General features: G+C 41.1%; 1 protein-coding gene across 6 annotated transcripts in view; it reads right to left on the minus strand.

The window, feature by feature from the left end:
- DEPDC5 (DEP domain containing 5, GATOR1 subcomplex subunit) overlaps window positions 1-23,608 on the minus strand; it is a 125,709-nt gene that overhangs the window by 95,175 nt on the left and 6,926 nt on the right. For 5 of the 6 annotated variants that reach the window (XR_015879234.1, XM_088477890.1, XM_088477891.1 and 2 more), the window contains exons 3-5: window positions 6,862-6,949; window positions 6,173-6,219; window positions 6,010-6,095 (exon numbers count right to left, since the gene is read on the minus strand). Coding sequence is in view for 4 of the 6 variants with exons in the window: in XM_088477890.1 (XP_088334016.1) it covers window positions 6,010-6,095; window positions 6,173-6,219; window positions 6,862-6,949 (221 nt within the window). In the remaining 2 variants the exon portion in view is untranslated. Of the gene's footprint in view, window positions 1-5,843; window positions 5,879-6,009; window positions 6,096-6,172; window positions 6,220-6,861; window positions 6,950-23,608 lie in introns of those variants that run through there. The other variant, XM_088477893.1, reaches the window with a different exon arrangement.

The following is a 23,608-nucleotide window of genomic DNA, read 5'->3' on the forward strand; positions in this document are numbered from 1 at the left end:
ACATGGTTTAACATGGGACGTTCCAAAACAGTCTCCCTAAAGGAGGGGATGCTCCTGCGCTGTGCAGCAAACGCTACGTTTGAATCCTGCATCCAAGGAGGCAAAGGTATCGAAAAAATAGAACATGATGAACATATGGGCGGAGGACCACATTGCTACTTTACAAAGTTGTTCCGCAGAGGCGCCACGCCGAGCTGCCCAAGAAGTGTCCACACTGCCCTGGTAGAAAGTGCCCTCACCAAGGCAGGGGCCGGAAAGGTGTGCCAGGAAATAGGCATGGCGGATAGTCAGTTGGAGCCACCTGGTCAAGGTCTGTTTAGTGGCCGCCCTATTTGCTGAAGTCATACAGGAAAAAAAGTGAGTCAGATTTCCGTAATTCATGGGTCCTGTCTACATAGATCCGGAGGGTCCGCACAACGTCCAAGAAGGTCTGCTCCGGAAAAACAATAGGAACCAGAATGGATGGAACCACAATTTCCTGGTGAGGTGGAACCGGGACACCACACCTAGACGCATCCAAAAGGACGGCTCGGTAAGGATGGAAAACAAGAAAAGGAGAGCGCCAAGACAAGACGCTCAAATCTGACACCCTAGGCCGAAGCAATTGCGAGGAAGAAGACAGTCTTCCATGTAAGCCAGCAAAACTCAACCGTATGCAAGTAGTGTTAATTCTAGCACCCTGCACCTGTCACAACCCATGCAGTTCCTCTTTCCTATCTGAGGGTCGCTCTCTGCTCTGGTGCTCCTAGCACACACAGCTGATGCAACAAACTGCTGAGATACAGACCAGAGTGTGCTAGAAGCACCAGAGCAGAGAGCGACACCACAGACAGCAAAGAGGAACTGCACAGGTTGTGACAGGTGCAGGGTGCTAAAATGAACACTATCCAAGAGTTTAAAAGGAGCAGAGCCGCAGGACTAGGGACAAGCTCCATGGAGCCACCGATGGAGTAAAAGGAGGCTGCACATGGAGCAACCCCAGCAGGAAGGTTTTCACATCAGGCAAAAGCACCAACTTGCGTTTAAAAAGGACAGAATGCACAGAAATCTGTACTTTAAGGGATGAAAGGCAGAGACCCAGATTCAGATCCGTCTGAAGAAAAGACAAGACTGAGGATAGACGAAAGAACTTGGCGTTGAAACCTCGAGCCTCACACCAATTGAAGTTTTCCAAATTCTGTGGTCCTTGTCTGGGCTTTGAGCTCTAAGTGGAAGAGCCCTGGAACCTGGTGAAGGACTGACCCTTGGCCTTAACTTGAAGACGAACGGAGCGAAAAATTAAAAGTGCATGACCTAAGTGTCTAGATGGAAGAAAGGCTGTGCTCTAGCCTCCTATGTGTCGGGTCCTTAAGGGAGGTCGTGTTAGGAATAGGAAGGTTAGTAGATTTGACTATTCGGACGATGTGAGAATCTACCAGTAGAGGGGACGTATTTGGCCCTATCCGCTGCTGGGAGCGAATAAAAGCAGCAATGTGCTTAGAGACTATGAAGATTGTAGGGGTGAGCCCATGCATCTGTTAGGAGGTCTTAAAAGCTGTGCAGAAGAGGATATTTAACAGATGACTTCTTAGGATGTTTAAATACTGGGGCATCAGACTTTGAAGTCTGGTCAAAGTCCTTGATTGAAAGTGCATATTTAACTGACTTGATCAAGCCTCAGCAACCACTTGCGGAGGGGAATCCTCCTGAATAGAGGAGGTTTCAACATCAGAGGTAATAGAGACAGTGATACCTCAGAGTCTGAGTCATAACCAAACGGGTGTAGAATTATCACACATGGAGCTGTATTCAATTTGATTCGCACCCGCGATACTTTTTCGACTCCCGGACTTTCCGCCTGTTTTGCATGCGGAAAGGTATCGCGCGCGTGCCCGCGTATCCCCATATTCAATTTGATTGTAGGCGAAAACGGGACCCGGCGAAACTGAAACAAGTTGAAAGTTCTGTCAGATTTTGGGAAATCAGCCTGACACCCCCCAAAAGATGCTCTGACATGGGGGTTAGCTATGGACACCCCCGATTTGGCTTGCTGAAGGTATTTGGTGTTTTTAAACGGGCTCAATAGCTGCTAAATAGCGTTTTTGTATAAGTGGTGAAGAATAGTATTCAGGCGTTTTTTTCCCAGAAAATAACTTATTCCAGCAAATTTGGGGTACTTGAAAATGGGAGCCAGCATATTTTAAAGTTGCTAAAGTTAAGTTTAAGAAATCGTGAAAAATCCACCTGCCACAAGCACCTGCAATGAAAAAAACACCTGGGGCATACTTGGGTACCCCCCTGGAGTCTAGTTCGCTAGTTTTTAACTTTGTCCCCCAACATTTTTTTCCACCCCCAAAATGAAAGTGATTTTTTGGGATGTTCTTAAGTGTTTTTTTAAAAACATTTTACGCAGTTTACCTTTGGGGGACTGTCTGAAAGCTGCACAAGGGTTCCCGCAACGTTGCACCCCAAAACCCCAATTCTGCACTTTTTTCCGCCTGCTATTCATAGGCGAAACTTTTACGGTACATTGCATTGACTTTCCGCCTAGGCGGAAAGTCTTTCAAATTGAATACGGCGATACTTTTCCGCCTGGCGAAATTACGTCATCGGCGAAACTTTTTCGCTGATTCCGGCTTTTCGCTCCAAATTGAATATGGGCCATGGTCGGCTTGCGCTTGGACAGGTGATCCTTGTTGAGCATGTGTTGTAGTGATGTGGACACCTGTGCCAAACCTTGCACCAACTGAGAGAACAATTGGACCCATGGAGGTTCTGCTGCAGGGTGTTGTGAATCTCCATGAGCATGTAAAACATTTTTATATTTTTTTCTTTATCTGCTTTGGTTTTTATATATTTATTTTTACATCGATTATTATTATTTATGTTTTATTTGGAATTATTGATTAGGTCATGTGTATATATATATTTTTTTGCTTTTATAAAATCAATTATTATATTATTAATTACATTTCAGTGTGATAATCTGTGGTTTACAAATATTATGTCATCTATAACCATATGATCTTGATCACATGACTTTACATAATACATTAGATTATGTCTCTCTGCTCTCTATATATTTAATATGGCTTCTCTGGGTCCTGTGATCGGGAGCAATCAAGTGGATGAATTCCTATAACAAATATCCTTCAATAGTGAGAATGAATGTCACTCTTAAGATACTATTATTGTTTACCTCATTGTAAATACGAGTGTCATGTGATCTGCGATCATATGACCTACGATCAAATGACTCTGTTTAACTCATGAGACTTTGTCTCCTTATCCATTTCCAACGAATGCGATACTTCCGAGTCACGTGATCGGGAGTGATCACGTGGACGGACCGCGCAAACAGCGATTCATTAACACTATATTAATAAAGGCAACATACTTGTGGTTATATATTGTTTTAGTTTTGTACCTCAAATACTTTGTGACTAAGTAGGATTGCCTTACTATAAGATTGATTATTTTGTGTTTTAATGGACGGTTTCACTAATTTGATGTAAATTGTACACAGATGCAATTAATTAATGGACATACAACAGGTATAAAAAGACCATTTGGACACATACTCACATATGCTCCTGAGGAAGCTGAACCCCAAATACTTCCAGTGAAACGCGTTGAACGCCTATATGATTGCCTCTGGACTGAATTATACCAGTTATTGGCAGCAGCAAACAGCATCCGAAGGCTTTATATCAGCCTAAATCTTTGCGGTAACCCTGCTAAAGGACTGAATGTACTTTGCCATTCCTAAACTGGTAACAGTGTGCTGCCTATGAGTCCTAATAATATCAAGGAGTTAGACTGAATACAATTGAGACTCAGTAGTTTCATATGGTTGTCCTATACAATCTATTTTCTATTCCATTGATTTATTTAATTGAGAAGGCATATGTCCCCCCATTTTAGATGTTGAATTTTGTTTATTATTGTATTAAACATTTATATCATTTTAAAGAAACCGTCCATTTATAATCATTACCCAGTGTAGTGGCATGGTTTAGCGCTGGTATTTCATTCCTTTCTTTTATGAGCAGGTAAAACACTGGCGACCTGGCCTTCATCTGTAGTTTAACTAGCAGGAAGGAGAGATATGAAGGAAGAGACAGTCTATAGACAAAAAAAGAAAATCTAAACACCTAGAGTATACAGAGACAGACTATATAAGAATTCCTATACTCTTTTAGAAATGCACACAGAAAACATTTAATGCATAAAGACAGAATACAATGGGCAATTGATGCTCAACAACCAAGCCCCGACAGGCGAGGAAGGAGCTAAAGTAAAACCTGGAGTGAGGTTACAGGGAGGGAAAGAGGAGATTACCCAGGGGTGTGTAACCTGCATGAGGGGAAGCACCAACGGATGGGGAGGAGCCAATCGGAAAGGCTATCCTCCCCCATCTGGCTTAACCCCCAGGGACATGGCCACCACTGAATAATAGTGAACCATTGCCAAAGTTGCCCTGATGGTCTAGTTGGGGTGCGAAAACAACCTGGCCCCCACTGCCGGCCTCCCGCACCAGCTTTAACAGCTGCTCAGAACGCGGCACCCCCCAATGTGTCCGGCTGCGGCTCTTTCTCTGTGTGCTGGAGCTGACCGGGGTCATTGACCCAGTCACAGTGTTCCCACCACTGGCGCTAGGGATCATTGGAGCGGCAGTAAGTGCATCTCATGAGACGCTGACTCACTGCCTGCTTAATTGAAAGAAAAAAAGAAAAGAAAATAAAGAACATAAAATGAGAGTGCTTAAAAGCAATCCCTGAAAACTGTCCCCACTCCTTAGGCACCAAAAGAAAAACTGTACCTAAAGGCTGGGGGTAGGGAAAGGGGAGTAGGTACCTGGGCTGCTGGGAAAAGAAAGTTAACCGTTTGGTGCCCAGTTCCAGCTCACCACCTATACCCAGTGTAATGCCTGTGTCCCCTATGGTTGATAAATACTGCCTTCTTTTGCATGTAGGGTGTATCCTTATATATACTCTATGATTACCAAATGAACAATTACACACTGCCAGCCACCTCTAAATCTGTACAGACATTTTTATTTTTATCCACCCTTCAGTATAACACAGTTTGCCAAGAGATCTGAAATTGCACATTTTAGCTCATTTTACTCCTAACCCTAAGGGACCTATATATCATAATTTTATGGGCACATGTGGAGGTGATAGTTTGCGCATGTTTTAGTAACAAACTTATTCATTATTATAATAATATATCTTCAGATGCAGTTGGTTCCCAGAGCTCTGCTCCTTCTGATGAGAAGGAGATCACTGGTTGCGAAGAGAGATCCAATCAGATCCCTCTGTCACCTGTGTTTCTGCGCATGCGTTAATGCAGGTCATAGGCGGTTGGATCTTCAATGGTACTTTTGTAGCAGTGTTAGGGTTTGCAGGGATATCTGCTTTTCAGAACAGCCGTCTCTGCACCGGAGCAATACTGAATTGCTCCAGCAGTTAAGAATTCACCGCTGCCAACTGCGGCAAGTTGGATAATTAATAATAAGGGGTCATTTGGCCCCTAATGATGAATATGTCCCAAAATGAGGCACTATTGATGTTTTTTCTTCTATAGATTTTTCCCTTAAAGAACCTGCAGGTGTCACTGCCCCCAGTTACATAGCTCAGTTATGTGTAACAATTTCTGGTAGTACAGTAAGTTTGGAAATATTGTGAAAAAAATATTCCAAAATTAGGCAGAGATGAGCCCATCACTTTGCACAGAGGACACTGAGGTAAAATAGGGTAAGCAGTGAAGTTAAAAAAGAAAAAAAGTTGGTGTGGTATAATTTGGGATGACATTAGTAAACATTTATATGTAAAACAGCAGTCAACAGGCACAGTCTTCACCTTTCTTTAGGAATTTGCCATAGCTGTGCCTGGGCAGCTAGATGAATCCCTAAAGAAAAAAGAGTTTCACCTTAAGACATTAACCAGAAAGAACAGACTGGTTTCTGCAAGAAATACATGGGTAATCAGAAAAAAAAGATTTCTTTTACAGAGATAATGAATTTACCTTTGGGTCAACTACATTGACATAAACATCTTGGTAAGCCCGGAGTCGAAAAACCTGAGCTACTGTCTGATCAACGCTAACGGTCTCTGCAAACAGAGTGAATGGTCAGTGTAGAAAGGAAGATACAAATATAAAGAAAGGGAAAGTGACCTGAAGATTGTACCTTTCTGCAAATCATCTTTCAGAGACTTCACCTGCAGTAAGAGAGGACTGGGGAGAAACAGAACATGATCAAGCCATCTGAAAACAAAGTCACTCTATCCAGCCAAAATTCATGTAGAAGGTCAAGAAGGATAGATCACAGCTAGGGGCCTATTTATCAAATATTATTTGCGGCATATACCCCAAAAATGCCAGTTTTCAGAGGGTACCCGCACATATTACCATGGAGGAACCACACCAAATATTGCTCCATTTCCAACAGCATAAGAAGCCCCTATGGGTTTCTAAGGGAGCTGCTAGCCTTTTGGATTTTCCAAGCTCCAGAATGTGAAACATTCCGGAGCTTGGCCCCAGCAGCTAACGCCATCTACAGATGGTGTTAACCGCTTTGGCCAGATATTACTGGCAGAAGTAATCAGCAGACCGCGCATGAGCAGTAACGCTGAGGGGTCCCGATATAGAAGTGAAAGTATTGACACAATACTTATTGTAAGTTATGTCTAGAATTATTTTTTTAGGTATCTGTAAGGTGCAGGTTTTCTACTGTCTTAACAAGTGGATGTCCTCTCTATTGTATCCTAGGACATCCACTTTTTAAAACAATAGAGTCCAATGCTACAGTCACTGTGGAGGCTAGGCTTCCAGTATTGTCAGCAATTGAACATTATATAGTCACATGTCTCTTCTTACCTGTACTCATCATTGGGATGAGCAATCTCTACAATATCTCCCAGTTTGATATATGGGAAAACCTTAGGATTTATCACGAGCTCATCATCTGAAAAGAAAAAGTGGCACTGTGAACTTAATGGATGTTGAGACAGAAATAATTTATGGAGGACAGCAGGCATATTAAACTGCACAGTGCATTACTGTATGATTTTCTGAAACCCTTGCTCAATCAACAGTCTCAAGAAATAGAATAAAGTGTGTCTCTAGAAGTAAAGGATATTTGTCACAAAGCTACAATTCAATATCTGCAGTAAGAATATTATGGGTAATGTATTCATCAACTTAACTTTACACAATATACTAAATGAAACTTAACTTTAAACAATGGGACTGATTCACTACAGATCGCTCTTGTGATCGCAGCTGCAATTACATACGCAGACCAACTGCAAATATATGCTAATGAGTGCTATTGCAATGCCACCGCACAGCCAGCATAGAGACACCCACTGCCGCTATCTCACATCCGTAATACCTTGCAGTCCTGCGTATTAGTGGGAACATTGAGTAACATCGGCCCCTCAAACACAATTACAACAGGTCAGACCTTACTCAGAAATTGCTAACCTCGTCGCACGCAGTGAGTACTCACAGTCACAGTGGCTGATTTATGCACACCCATGCAACGGCGTTCAAACGGACAGGCACGCTTGCGTTTCTCCTACTACACCCGTCACCACCCCCCAAACGTTCACAGCCTGTCACTCACTCATGCACAGTATGCACCATCAGCCAATATGCATACGTTATTGCAGATGCGATCTGTAATGAATCAGACCCAATATACTATATGAAATGTCAATAAATATTCAAGTATATTTTTCTAACAAATTCTCTTTTTTTTCATACAATATTTATTTACATAAGTTTTTATTTCCCTTTCATAATTCAATGTTTTAGTCATTAAGATACAAATACACAAAAAACAGTGTTAATTTACAAATCTACAATTACTAGAAAAAAGGCAATCACAGTAATGAGTTTATTAAATGTTCTTATGAATGTAAACATAAACACTAGAAATACATTTTTGGAAGCTCCACTTGAACCTAAACCAAAGAAAGTTTGATCTGATAAACAGAACTAATTTACATACAATACAATATAATAAGAAATAAACTGCACTTTGTTTCATCTCGATTCATCAAATTAAAGCTGAGCAATAACAAAAACAAGATGTATTGATAACATCAATGCAAGTGATAGGGGTGGCACAATGCGAGCAGGCGGTAAGGGGGGGGGAGGGGAGAGGTGGTTTGGGCCCGCGTTCACTTGAATAGGATAGGCTATAAAGCAGTCTGTGCACAGGGCACACAGTGACATTGGTGTGAGTGGTGGCGCTGCTGCCACCAGTCTGTATAGCGCTGCTGGTCAAGTGGGCCACTCCCGCGACACGGCCTCTATGCAAAGCAATACAACTAGAACACCTCAAATAAAACAAAATGTTGGCAGAAGCGCTTTCATTATGGGCGAAGCCACGGGCAGCAGATAAAAATAAATAAAAAAGATAAAACACTTTATGATATTTCTTGTGTTGATCCACTGTATGTTTCCTGATAAGAAATTAAAATCTCATTAATAGTGTTATACCATTAAAATTAATAATTAAAAAAACTTAAGTAAGTCCTTAATATAAAATTTTGTAACAAGTTTATAGCATTTTCTTCTATTTCCTTAGAACCACCTCACCAAGGTATGGAACATGCAAATGAGGTAGGGGAGGTTGTATCTACCCCTAATAGTAATGTGCTTACTTTCTTACTTTCAAGAAGTTCAGAAAAGCTCATCTGGTGTATCTTTATTTAGGAAACATCCAAACTCCACTCTTAGGGGCTAATGCAGAGGTGGACGCAGATGTGGCAACAGCAGCTGTGTCTATTGGTGGTTGCCCGTCTGTGACTGTCCCATCCCTTGTGTATATGCTTCCAAGTGCCCACTTTCAGCAACCATACATGGAGTAATGCCGATTGGTGCATCTTTAGACAACCATCATTGGTCGCTCCATGGAAACTTGCACCAACCCTATGGTAGGTGTAGTTTTGCGGTACAAGTATGGCCTCTCATGAGTGCTTGAGCGTCTGTGTATGCAACCACTTTCAAAGGCACGCCCGTGACACTCCAATAACATGCCCATAAGATGCACAGTCTCTGTGCGTGCACTAAGCCACCTCCCTGTTACCTCCCAGGAACGCCTGCTACATTTTCAATACACTTCTTCCTGCATGCCTGAAACTGCAACGTCGGCTCTGTACAGACACAATCGTAATGGATGTGTGATGCGACTAAACGAGTAGCAAAAAAATTGTTCCACTGTGTCCGACATCGGTAGTGCCTACACCTCTGAATCAGCCTCTAAGTGCATGTATGAAAGGTATAACAAAAGATAATGTATTACCTTTATAAAAAAGGTGCACAGGTGTATTCATTACTCACTGACACGTTGTAAAAGATCCACAGATGCAGCTAACTATTTCACTAGTAATTATGTGAGGAAACCTGCAAAACATGCACTGTTTGGGGTCCTGAGGACACAGTTTGAGAGCCTGTGGAATAGCAGACTGTAGAACAAACAGAAAAGTAAATGTCTCAAATATTTCACAAAGTTCCAAATATACCAACGCATTTCAAGTATTAAACGCTTCCTCAGAAAAGTTGTTCGAAGGAACTTACACACAACGCTTCTTAAAATGTAAATATTTTACATACTCTACACGTTTCTTTAAGTCCCCTGAAATAGTTTTTCAAGTGGAATAAGGGGTCAATCCAATCAGCTTTGAATGTTGCGAGTTGCCATTGCAACATCGGCACCGTATCTCGCACCCCTCGTGGCCTGCTCCCAGCCAGAATTTGCTCATTTTTGTTTACAGCCCCAGCAGTTTTGAGCAAAATCAGGATGCCGTAAAACGCAGCTGCTTCTGTGTTGGCTTGCACCTGCCAATGTATTACCAGTAAGTGTCATAATTATATTATATTTTATTTGTTCTTTTACTTAAGTCATGTACTAATGTATTCTTTGTATCTGGAGTTCCCAACAAGGACACTCACTTCAGGTCTGCATAAGCTATTTCCGGTCTTTCAACTGTAAGCTCCTTGAATGACCATAAGTCATGCTACTATGCAATACTGGAACGTGGAACTTACAACGGCCACGTCTGCCGTCTGCACCCGTCACTTTGGGTCTTCTGAACTAGTAACTTGAAGAATTAAACCATCCACCCATATGAGCCGACATCTCTCACCAGTTTACATCACCCCAAGGAAGAATTTAATACTAGAAACAGTTTGTATTTGGAACTGTGTGGGTATTGGAGATTTATACTTACATTACCGTTCTCGAGTTTGGGATCACCCAGACAATTTCGTATTTTACATGAAAACTGACTTTTATTTATCAAATGAGTTGCAAAATGAATAGAACATAGAGTCAAGACATTGGCAAGGTTAGAAATAATGATTTTATTTTAAATAATAATTTTGTCCTTCAACTTTGCTGTCATCAGAGAATGCTCCTTTTGCAGCAATTACAGCATTGCAGACCTTTGGCATTCTGGCTGTTAATGTGTTGAGGTAATCTGAATAAATTTCACCCCACGCTTCCTGAAGCACCTTCCACAAGTCGGATTGACTTGATGGGCACTTCTGGAGTACCATACGGTCAAGCTGCTAATACAACAGCTCAATGGAGTTGAGATGTGGTGACTGCGCTGGCCACTCCATTACAGACAGAATACCAGCTGCCCGTTTCTTCCCTAAATAGTTCTTGCATAATTTGGAGGTGTGCTTTGGGTTATTGTCCTGTTAGAGGTGGAAATTGGCTCCAATCAAGCGCTGTCCACAGGATATGGCATGGCGTTGCCAAATGGAGTGATAGCCTTCCTTATTCAAAATCCCTTTTACCTTGAACAAATCTCCCACTTTACCAGCACCAAAGCAGCCCCAGACCATCACATTACCTCCACCATGCTTGACAGATGGCGTCAGGCACTCTTCCAGCATCTTTTCACTTGTTCTGCTTCTCACAAATGTTCTTCTGTGTGATCCAAACACCTCAAACTTCGATTCGTCTGTCCATAACACTTTTTTCCAATCTTCCTCTATCCAAAGTCTGTGTTCTTTTGCCCATATTAATCTTTTCCTTTTATTGGCCAGTGTCAGATATGGATTTTCTTTGCCACTCTGCCTAGAAGGCCAGCATCTCAGAGTCGCCTCTTCACTGGAGATGTTGACAATGGCGTTTTGCGGGTACCATTTAATGAAGCTGCCAGTTGAGGACCTGTGAGGCGTCTATTTCTCAAACTAGAGACTCTAATGTACTTGTCTTCTTGCACAGTTGTGCATCGGGGCCTCACACTTCTCTTTATACTCTGGTTAGAGCCTGTTTGTGCTGTTCTCTGAAGGTAGTACACACCGTTGTAGGAAATGTTCAGTTTCTTGGCAGTTTCTCACATAGTATAGCCTTCATTTCTAAGAACAAGAATAGACTGTCGAGTTTCACATGAAAGTCCTCTTTTTCTGGCCATTTGCAGAGTATATTCGAACCCATGCTCCAGATATACAACTATCTCAAAGGAAGGCCAGTTTTAAAGCTTCTCTAATGAGCAAACCCATTTTCCAGTACTTTGTAGCAGAGAAGATGGGAGGACCTGGAGCCACCCCACTTTTATACAGCACTTGTATAGGACTTCTTCCAGTACAAGGCCACCTGTAATGCTTTAGATGTACTGCACTATTTGTTTAAATACATTTTTATAAGGGTAATACAATATATTCTATTCCTCCTTTTATCCATGGACTTACTATGCTGTTCTGTGGGATGACTAATAGGGCCCATACATCAGCAATCAATTAAGATAATTCCCCATTTTGTAGATGATTGTGTAAAAATATCTGCAATGTACAAAGTTCACTGATTAAAATCAGAAATTGGTAAATCAGGTTGTGCAACATGCTGGACTTCACCAACCAATCATGGTTGTAGATTGCTAATGTATGATCAGCCAATTTGCTGATCGTTACTAGTAATACGGTGAGCCTTTCACTTTGTACATCTGTAATTTACTGAAAATTATGTGCAAATCACTGAAAACTATCTGTAATGTGTGGGTGCACATTGATGTTTTGGAGATTCGTGAAAACAGGGAACAAAACGCAGTAGCATTGTATCTTTTTTTCTGATTGCTAATGTATGGGCCTCAATAGAGCAGAGTTTGGATGTTGCCTGAATAAAGACACTCCAGATGAGCTTTTCTAAGCTTATTGAAAGTAAGCAAATTACCATTAGGGGTTGATAACCCACAACTATTGGTGCATACACACGGTCAGATTTTTCATTCAGATATGAACGATAACGATTTAAAAATCGTTCAGTCGTTCATAGCTGAAGGAAAATCTGACATATCTGACATGCCCGAACGATGGACGATCAACGATGCGCGTTCCCGTTTGTCAGATAACGATATCTGACATCTGATGTGTTTGCAGTCAGACTTGGACGATTCCATTCATTTTAATGCAGTCAAAAATCGTTCAATCGTTCATCTGACAAATCTGACCGTGTGTATGCTCCATAACTTGTTTACATGTTCCACATTTTCGTTGAAGTGGTTCTAAGGAATAGAAGAAAATACTATAAACTTGTCACAAAATGTTATATTAAGGACTTTCTTGTTTGTTTGTTTTTTATTATTCATGGTAAAACACCATTGTGAGTTCAAAATTTCTATATTAGAAAACTATACAGTGGGTCCCTCATTTGATCAACACAAGAAACAACTTAAAAGGAAAGTGTGTTATTATTCTAATATATTATTGGCTTACATGTAAATTTGTTATGTTTATCAGTTCACACTGTTTTGCACCAAGTGTAGCTTCCAAAATATTTATTTTTACTGTCAGAGTCTATACATCCACAATATACAGTATGTTGTCGAAGCTGAAGGCAAGTTCAGTTTAAAATGTAATCTTGAAAATGAGATCGCAAGACACCATTTTGCGAATGGCCGCCTAAGCGCCATTTTAGATAAACTCACATTTTAGTACATGTGGCGATAATACTAATAGCACCATGCGATTGCATTTTTCATCATTTCCCATACGCACATTAATACATAAATAGTGCTGTTAATTAGTCGCATATTAGCGAATGCATAGGACTTTGTATGAAACCGCTGTTTTATTAGCTTTATGCGCACGCATCTGCCCTCCGAGTTAACTAGCGTCCTTATATCAAACCCTCAATACCCACACATTACATATCCACACATAAGGTTTGATAAGCTTTAAAGTGTATGACTTAAGTTGGTTCAGTTAGTTTAAATGCTGAGAAATAAAGATATTTGATAACTAAGGTATTATACATGCTAAACAAGTCATGTTTGGAGTTGTACTGATGTGTATCCTTTTTACAGTATTCCGGTGTTATCGGTGGGGAGATCGCATCATGCATTCCCGAGTTATGGATCGCAGAGCCTACAAGCAACAAAATGTATATTTTAGAAACTGTTAGGATGCTGCAGGAGGCGTGAAGAGGAAGACCCCCAGTTGTTAGAGGCAGGGAGAGCCTGTTTGAACCAGCCTGTTAAATGTGCTGTAACAGATGCTTCACCCCTGGGAACCAATGATATCAGCAACAGACTTCCCTATTGTCCTGGGGGGTATAAATATGAGTGCACGAACGCTGGTTCTGAGTCTTCGTGCTGAAGGGTCTCTTGCTGATGCCTATCTCTGGGTCCGGAAGCGCCTGCGTATGTATACTGTACTTGCGGTCTGTATAATTTCCTTTTGCGCCTAAATTTTGTCTTGATCAATTGCGTGTAACTGTCTGACCTTTTACCTGAATATCACTTGTGCTTTGGAACCACAGATTCCACGTCTAAGTCTTTATTTATGGTATGACTGCGTACGCGAATTAGCGTCATCCTTAGAAGGTATAGGCAGGACATTAGAAGGTATAGGCAGGACATTAGAAGGTATAGGAAGGTGTGTATAGAGGTTCTGATCCAGTATCGTTAGTTGGGGGCTCGTAGTGAAGTCACTTACCTGCTCACACGGTACATACGTCTATCGATATTTCAGCAAAGGGTGGAGTGGCCACATGCAGGGTTTGCCTGCAACCGCTTTGTGCTGAAAGATCGCTATCCGTCTCCGTGTGAATCAAGAAAGCTGACTAGAATCCAGGGACAAGAGAGGAAAAAGTTTGTTTTCCTTTGTTGATAGAACCTTACATTTAAAGGGGTGTCGCAGTACTGGGTACGCGGCTAAGACGCAAGTTTGCGCATAGCAAAAACTCACTTTTGCGTATGCAGAAAAAAAGCCATTATACGGTTGTGGGGTAGTCGCATTATTGTATATGCGACTGGTCGCACAATAGCGTATACGTACTTCTGGTTGTGCTGCCACGTGTTTGAACAAAGCCATTGAGGTTTCCATTTTTTTCAATTACCAATATCTGGGATAACGTGTATTTTTCTGCGCAGGAAAAAAGTGTGTAACAGTGAGTATTTGTTGAACAAAGTTAAGGGTATCGTATGATCCATAAGGGCTAGGTGCAAGGGTTACTCTAGCCACTCGGTAAGCAGCTTTACCGTTCTATACACAGTAGCAGGTGTACATGTTGTCTTTGTTGTAGAGAGGTGCGTGAGAGTAGACGACATATAAACTCTCATAGTTGTGGAAGTTGCCTTACTAAATCTTATCCGGGTGTGGAAGTTGTCTTTTTCAAATCTTATCCAGGTGTGGAAGTTGCCTTACTAAATCTTATCCAGGTGTGTGGGCGCCGCCGACTTAAATCGTCCACAGGTAAGTGAAAGTGTCTTGATTGTCTTTCACTGGTTTAAATCTTTATTAAAAAGCGTAGGAGTTGTCTCAGAATGGGAGCCACGCAAATAGTAGAGATGTTAGGCAATGATGTGATGCTAATGTAGGCGCTGATTGGATCGGCCCATCGTTTCATGCATACCAAGTATGGTACTTATGCAATAAGGTATTGTGATTTATGGTTTAATATGATGAGGAAGAGTGTTAGACCGTTTCCCAGAATTGGTAGTTTCGATAAAAATGTGTTAGACAATGTCCGGGATCACATCAGTTTGATGCGCTCCCGAGAGAAAAAGGTTAAATATTTTGAATGTTTAAAACTGTGGCAGCATGAGGGGGATGCGTGGCTTAAAAATGTGCAAGCGACGCAAACTTGCGTCGTGAGCGCATTACCAGAACATGCATCCGCGACGCTGAATTGCAATACGGGTGAGCCGCAAATTGGCTCGCATGTGAGGCAAGGTAGCGTTGTGGAGAGTATTGCCAGCAGTTCACGCTCACCTCCCCCACCTTATGTGGATGGAGGTGCAAGTACAGTTACAAAAATACCCATAAAGATGTAACAAGCAACTTGTACCCTCTCTTAAGCAACTATAAAGAAAATGTTCATGATGCGGATGATGAGCCTATTGTAATGTCTGCCATTTCCCATGCTGTGCAGATGATAGATGCTGCATCACCACAATCACGAGTGGTGCCGCCATCTCCATCGGTAACAGCAAGGGAAGTGTTAGTGTCCTCTACACCCGTAGAGGAAGTTGTTCATACCATACGCAGCAGCAGCAGACTTAACCCCCAGCCAGGTAACCAGGTCAAAGGTAGCAGTGCTACCGGTCTGCATCCCATTCGGACAATAACTGTTCCAAATGGAAATGCAGACGGAAATGGTATAGTGCCCACGAGGGAAGTAGTAATGCATTGTCCTTGGACAAGAGCAGAACTAAATTCCGTTATAAATGATTTCCCCGATCCCAAAAAGGAATTAGCCAAATGTCAAAGATTTTTGAGAAATTTGGGTAGTTGACATGAACCCACTAATAAAGATTGGCGTGTGGTGTTAAGGGCCTGTCTGCCATGCAATACCGATGTGACAAAATTTATCACAGATTGTGTATTGGATGGTGGCGTTCCCTTAACAGACCAAGTAAACCAAGGTAACATTTCCCGCATTGTAACTTAATTGGGTATATATTTTCCAGTAGTAGTTAACTGGAATAAAATTTTCACCATTAAGCAGAAAGAGAGTGAGACTGCAGAAGATTATTGCGATCGGGCTCTGCAGGCTATCACCCAGTACACTGGGATAGAGGATATTAAAGATAGCACTCACCACAGGGGAATGATAGTTACGGTACATGTGGACGGTCTGAAAGAGAGTTTAAAAACTCGGGTTCAAACCTCACAGCCTGGCTGGCGGGGACTTACAATAGATACCCTCATAGAAACCGCCACTGAACATGATAAATACATTTCCAAAAAGAGAGAAGCCCAGAGCGAAAAACTAATGGCTGTTAGTATACAAGCTCTGGAGGGAATGACGGTAACAGCACAGCCAACAGACACACTTGCACACACACTCACTTCTGAGCAAGTATGTTTTCTCACTAACCCCACTCAACAACAAACACAACTCTATCCCACTAACCCAATGCAATCACAGGTCCCAGGATATCCACCAACTTCTAATCCCCCACAATACCCTTACCCTCCCTATCCTTACCCATATCCACCACCTCTACCCTCTTCGCAAACCTCACATCACATATCTTCACCCGAAACACGAACATGTTTTAACTGTAAACAAACAGGACACTTAAGTAGAAACTGTACAGTAAAAGGAATAGGGATCCCACATCAGGGAAGACCTAGATATCCCCATAAGGTATATGTACAGAGGCCAGCAAATGTCCAGCAGGCACCAGCTCCAATTGAAGCCGTAAATGCTTTATTGGAGAATGGTAGCCAACGCTAAGGGTGAGGTTATACCTGTAGTCTACAGATGGTCAGGTTAACGGGAACTACTAGGGAAGAACCGGTCATGATGGTTGATGTAGCTGGTACTGAATATCCTTTTCTTGTAGACACAGGGGCGACCAGGTCAGTGATAAAATCTCCCGTTAATTTACAAGTGACCAACGAGACAGTGCCAACAATGGGTGTAACAGGTAAAGTGGAACATTATCCTTTAACAAAGTCCACAGAGGTTAATATTGGGCCGTTGCATACCAGGCATTCTTTTCTCCTGGCTGCTGCGGCTCCTACTAACCTACTGGGCAGAGACTTGTTATGTAAGATGGGATGTGTTATATATTGCACCCCTGATGGTGTATTTTTAGATATCCCAGAGAGAATGGTATACGAGGTGCGGGATATATTAGAAACTCCTAAAAGGATAATGTATCAATCTACAGTTTTAAATGAAACTCCATCACAAGTAGATGAAATGTTGTCCCTAATTCCAGATTCCCTTTGGACTAAAGATGGACAGGACACTGGATTAATGGCAAACGTAAGCCCAGTAATGGTAAAATTAAAAAGCGGAAGGCAAGCTCCAAAAATTCCCCAGTACCCACTAAAGCAGGAGGTAGAACTAGGGGTTTTTCCAATAATTGAGCGATTATTGCAACAGGGAATTTTAGTTCGTACAGCTAGTGTAGCCAACAGTCCCATCTTTCCAGTGAAGAAGAGTGGTGGGAGGGGTTATAGGCTGGTACAAGACCTTAGAGGTGTTAATAAGGTAGTAGAGAGCCAATTCCCCGTAGTGCCGAATCCAGCTGTCATTTTGATGCAAATCCCACCAAATGCAGCCCATTTCACTGTCATTGACCTCTGTTCAGCTTTCTTCTCTGTGCCTCACCACCCTGACTGTCAGTATCTATTCACATTTACATACAGAGGTTTACAATACACATGGACACGATTACCCCAAAGTTTCATACAGCCCCAGTATCTTCTCCCAGGCATTGCACGACTGTTTACAATCTTTTCAACCTGCCAATGGATCTGTTCTAATTCAATATGTGGACGATTTATTGCTATGTTCTGACTCGTTTATGTCATGTTTGAATGATACTAAACTTTTGTTACTTCATCTCTCACAAACAGGACACAAGGTGGCTAAGGACAAACTACAGCAGTGCCAATCCAGAGTAAAATATTTGGGACACTAACTAACCCAGGGGTTACAACACCTTACAACAGATAGAATCCAGGCCATACAAAACATGACATTGCCGCAGAATCAACAGCAAATTCGTACCTTCTTCGGAATGTGTGGATACTGTAGAATGTGGATATCAGGTTTTTCTATTTTGGCCTTACCTTTACAGGAATTAGTCTCTTCCTCAAAGCCCGATCATGTCATACACACAGAGGAATCAGAACAGGCTTTCCTCAATCTTAAAGATAGTCTGACAAGAGCTCCTGCATTGGGAATACCTGATTATGAAAAACCTTTTGATTTGTATTGTACGGAAGCCGATGGTTGTGCTGCAGGTGTCCTTACACAAAAACATGGTGATGCCAGTAGGACCGTAGCATACTACAGTGCCCAATTGGACACGGTAGCTAGATCACTCCCCACCTGTTTGAGAAGTGTAGCAGCTACCGCTTCATTGGTGAGTAAAAGTGAGGACGCAGTATTGGGCCATGATATGATTGTCTACACTCCCCATGCTGTATCTGCTCTGTTGAACTCAGCTCAAACCAGACACGTCTCCTCGGCTAGGTTCACCAAATGGGAACTAGCTCTAATCGCTCCTGCAAATATTACAGTTAAACGTTGCAGTACGCTGAATCCAGCAACATACCTACCATATGTACAACATGATGTACAAAGGGTGGAAGGAGAGGAGTTGCTGGCGGGAGGTGAGTTCGGCAGACATGATACGCACGATTGTATGACATATCTGAATCAGGCCTTTACTGCTAGACCTGACATACATAACACACCTTTAGAGAATGTGGATGTAACTTTTTATACGGATGGAAGTTGTCATAGACAAACAGACACAGGTGAATTATGTACAGGTTATGCTGTTGTAAATGACACAGACATCATAGAAGCTAAACCTCTCGGTCCTCCTCACTCAGCCCAGGTGGCAGAGTCAGTAGCACTGACTAATGCAAGTGAACTGGCAGCAGGCAAATCTGCTAACATTTACACTGACTCGAGGTACGCGTTCGGGGTGGTGCACGATTTTGGGTCTCTATGGCGTCTGAGAAATTTTATGACAGCAGCAGGCACACCAGTTGCACATTCCCGACACATAAAACATCTTTTAGAAGCAATCCAACTGCCCAAAGCAGTGGCAGTAATTAAATGCAAAGCCCACACATGTGAGGATGACCCGGTGTCACTGGGCAACAACAGAGCTGATGAAGCTGCAAAATGGGCAGCAAGGTTAAAAATGTTTCCTCCAACTGAAACAATTATGTCATTTCAAACTATTGATATGCTGAAATTAATTGAGATGCAAAATTTGTGTTCAATTCAGGAAAATTCCATTTGGAAGTCCAAGGGGTGTGGGCAAGAGTCCTCGAGGCTCTGGAGGGACGGACATGGTAAGCCAGTAGCCCCCAAGGCATATTACCCCAGCCTGGCTGAGGCAGCACACGGTCTGACTCATCTGGGTAAACAGGGTATGTGCAAGTTGGTGAGGGCATACTGGTGCGCACCAGGTTTTTCTTCACAAGCAGAGAAGATAGCAATGTCCTGTCTGACCTGTTTGAGAAAGAACATAGGGAAAGCGATCCCTACCGAACCGTCCCACATTCCACCGACTGATGGACCTTTCCAGGTGATACAAATTGATTTCATCCAATTACCACTCTGCAGGAACCTTAAGTATGTATTAGTGTGCACAGACGTATTTTCTAACTGGGTTGAGGCTTACCCAGCGGCCACTAATACTGCTGCATTTACTGCTAAGAAAATAGTTCAGGAATTTGTATGCAGGTACGGTATCCCTAAGATCATCGAGAGTGACAGGGGAACCCATTTCACAGGTGATTTTTTCAAAATATGTGTAAGCTGATGGGTATTAATAGCCGACTTCACACCCCCTACCAACCGCAAGCCAGTGCCAAGGTAGAGAGGATGAACGGGACTATTAAAAATAAGCTAAGTAAAATCATGGCAGAGACTGGACTAGGATGGCCAGAAGCTTTACCATTGGTCCTACATAGCATAAGAACCACTCCTAGACCTCCTCTGAATCTGTCCCCATTTGAAATATTGTTCGGTAGACAAATTAAAAGGGGATTTAGGTGATATACTTTGCGCCTCGGCTGCTCTAGTTGAATCCTTTTTTAGAGAGGGCATCCAATTTACCTCTCAAGAGCAATTTAAACAAAACAAGGAAAAAGGATAATCACACCTGAGCGCCCCCAACACAATTAAAAGGATATGAAAATTACTTATCTTCAGTTATTATATCTTTTCTTCTGAAGTATTTTCCAATGATTCATACACATAGAAAAGAAAAAATAGATAATCTAGTGCAGACAGTTTCCACAATATAATAACATTGGAGGGAAAAAAAACTTTTTGTAATGAGAAATTTTCCCAATATGGTTATATATGATGTACTAATCCATCAAAACAAGTTTTAAGACAATATTTTAATATATATAAATAATACACAGCCCCAACACATAGATTATGGGGTTAAAATCACAAAGAACATAAATACAGAAACTTTTGGTGAAGTTGGCCTCATACCAGAGTCAGGTAAAAAATGAGCCTGTAGTAAGCTTAAGGGATTGATGGAAACAACCCGGGATCCACCTCAGCTACCTTCCAGGGACGTCTTCCACACAGGTCTGGATAGAATGCCAACTGCAATCCCCCTATTCTCAGCCAACGCGTTTCTACCTCTCCGGAGGTCTTTCTCAAGGCAATGGGGGTCCTATTGTTACAAGCCTCCTTATATACCCCTATCAATTAATATCCTGATGTGGGAGGAGCCAACTCCATTACAATAAATATACATAAATGTACAATAAAAAATGCCTAAACTTTATATTATCTTATACTACCTACAAAAACAGTGATCTCGTTATTTAAACAGAAGGAAATTCATGTTTTATCATTCCAAAAAAAAAAACGGAAGTTAACGGACCCGCTACTTCCGGTCCGCGCTCCCACAGTAATATAGTCTAAAGTCCATAAATCCATGTGGGTCCTGTGTCCTGTGCAGCCCATAATGGTATCCTCCTTCCCCCGTCTCTTGGTTCCCTGTCATCATGAAGCCGACGCCAGAGACGGAAACCGGAAGTGATGTCGCGGCAATATGGAAACCGGAAGTTGATACTCCAGAGTCGCAAAGCATCTTGGGATATGTAGTTTTTATATCCCAATAGTCCGTTTATGTCCCAGATAGATCTTAAGAATAATTATAATGTTCATAGAACATTCCTAATGAATAAGAATACATAAAAAATCATCTTAGTTACTGCAAAACACATCAGTACCTTTTAAAATATCAAGACACAACCCCCAATAAATAAATAAATAAATTAAAAACATTACTATAGTAAGAACATCAATAAGAAAGATATGGGAAATAAAAAAAAAAGGTGCATATTGCATATAAAGAATCTATAATTATTCTAAAAACCACTTTATTTCAAAATCCTTGTTTAACCCTTGTGGATAGAAAGTTTTAAAAGTATAAATAGAGTGCATCTCCGCTTTTGCTAGTTCTTTCGCTAGACTATTATTTCTCCAATTTCCCTTTATTTGTTTTAAAATACCAAAGACCTTTATCTGTTTGATGTCACATTGATGGGTTTCTTTAAAGTGCATTGATAGTGCATGTGTTACCAGGCCTTTCTTTATGTTCCGCAGGTGCTCTGCTAACCTTATTTTTAGAGGTCTGGAAGTTCTCCCAATGTAGAACATGTCACATTTACAACCTATATAATAAATTACATTCTTAGAGTTGCATGTAGTAAAATCCTTAATAATGTGACTAATGCCCTTTATCTGTACCTCTGTACACTTCCTTTCTCCTTTAACAGTCTTACACATTGTGCACTGGCCACACCTATGGAACCCCTTTGTGGAGATCTTTCCTTTTTCGATTGGTGGAGAAAGTGCGCTCTTTACAATCCTATCTTTGATACTTTTGGCTCTTCGATATACGAAATTAGGTTTTTCTGGAATTAAGGGTTTCAATATTGGATCACCTCTCAAAATAGACCAATGTCTTCCTATAATTCGTTCTACCTGTTTGTATTGTGAATTATATTCCGTAACAAAAGATAGATTAAAGCCATTATCCCCCCTTGTTTTTAATTGTTTATTTAATAATTCTTCCCTTTTCAAATTATTGCACTTGGTCATAGCTTTCTCTACCTTATTTTTATTGTACCCACTTCTTTCAAAACATTGCACCATACTAGCAGCCTGTTCCTTAAACACTTTATCGTCTGAACAGTTTCGTTTAAGTCTTTGTAATTGACTGTTTGGAATAGAATCCAACCAATTAGAATGGTGACAACTGGTTGATTCTATATATGCACCTGAATCTGTGGGTTTTATAAAATTACGGGTCAATAATTTTCCATCTTGGACATAAATAGTTAAATCTAAAAAATTGACAGTGATATTACTAATTTCAAATGATAATTTAATATTATAATCATTCTGATTTAAAACTTCACAGAAGGTCTCCAGTGCTTGACGCTCTCCCTTCCATATAAATAAAATATCATCAATATATCTGGCCCAGGACACCAGACTCGCCCCGAATTCACTATTCCACACATGTCTGGTTTCCCACATGGCCATAAATATATTAGTATAACTCGGGGCGAATCTGGTGCCCATCGCTGTGCCAACCCTCTGTAAATAAAAACAATCCTTAAAATGGAAATAATTATTTTCCAGAATAAAACTTATCCCTTTCTTTAAAAAATTCTGGAGTTCCAAATCAAGATTGCTCTGTTCTAAAAACACCGTTACTGCCTCTAAGCCAAGTTCATGCTTAATAATTGTATATAATTGGTTGGATTCTATTCCAAACAGTCAATTACAAAGACTTAAACGAAACTGTTCAGACGATAAAGTGTTTAAGGAACAGGCTGCTAGTATGGTGCAATGTTTTGAAAGAAGTGGGTACAATAAAAATAAGGTAGAGAAAGCTATGACCAAGTGCAATAATTTGAAAAGGGAAGAATTATTAAATAAACAATTAAAAACAAGGGGGGGTAATGGCATTAATCTATCTTTTGTTACAGAATATAATTCACAATACAAACAGGTAGAACGAATTATAGGAAGACATTGGTCTATTTTGAGAGGTGATCCAATATTGAAACCCTTAATTCCAGAAAAACCTAATTTCGTATATCGAAGAGCCAAAAGTATCAAAGATAGGATTGTAAAGAGCGCACTTTCTCCACCAATCGAAAAAGGAAAGATCTCCACAAAGGGGTTCCATAGGTGTGGCCAGTGCACAATGTGTAAGACTGTTAAAGGAGAAAGGAAGTGTACAGAGGTACAGATAAAGGGCATTAGTCACATTATTAAGGATTTTACTACGTGCAACTCTAAGAATGTAATTTATTATATAGGTTGTAAATGTGACATGTTCTACATTGGGAGAACTTCCAGACCTCTAAAAATAAGGTTAGCAGAGCACCTGCGGAACATAAAGAAAGGCCTGGTAACACATGCACTATCAATGCACTTTAAAGAAACCCATCAATGTGACATCAAACAGATAAAGGTCTTTGGTATTTTAAAACAAATAAAGGGAAATTGGAGAAATAATAATCTAGCGAAAGAACTAGCAAAATCGGAGATGCACTCTATTTATACTTTTAAAACTTTCTATCCACAAGGGTTAAACAAGGATTTTGAAATAAAGTGCTTTTTAGAATA

Source organism: Taudactylus pleione, unplaced genomic scaffold (assembly GCF_031769625.1).
Source record: "Taudactylus pleione unplaced genomic scaffold, aTauple2 ptg000205l, whole genome shotgun sequence".
In the NCBI taxonomy this organism is placed as follows: Eukaryota; Metazoa; Chordata; class Amphibia; order Anura; family Myobatrachidae; genus Taudactylus; species Taudactylus pleione.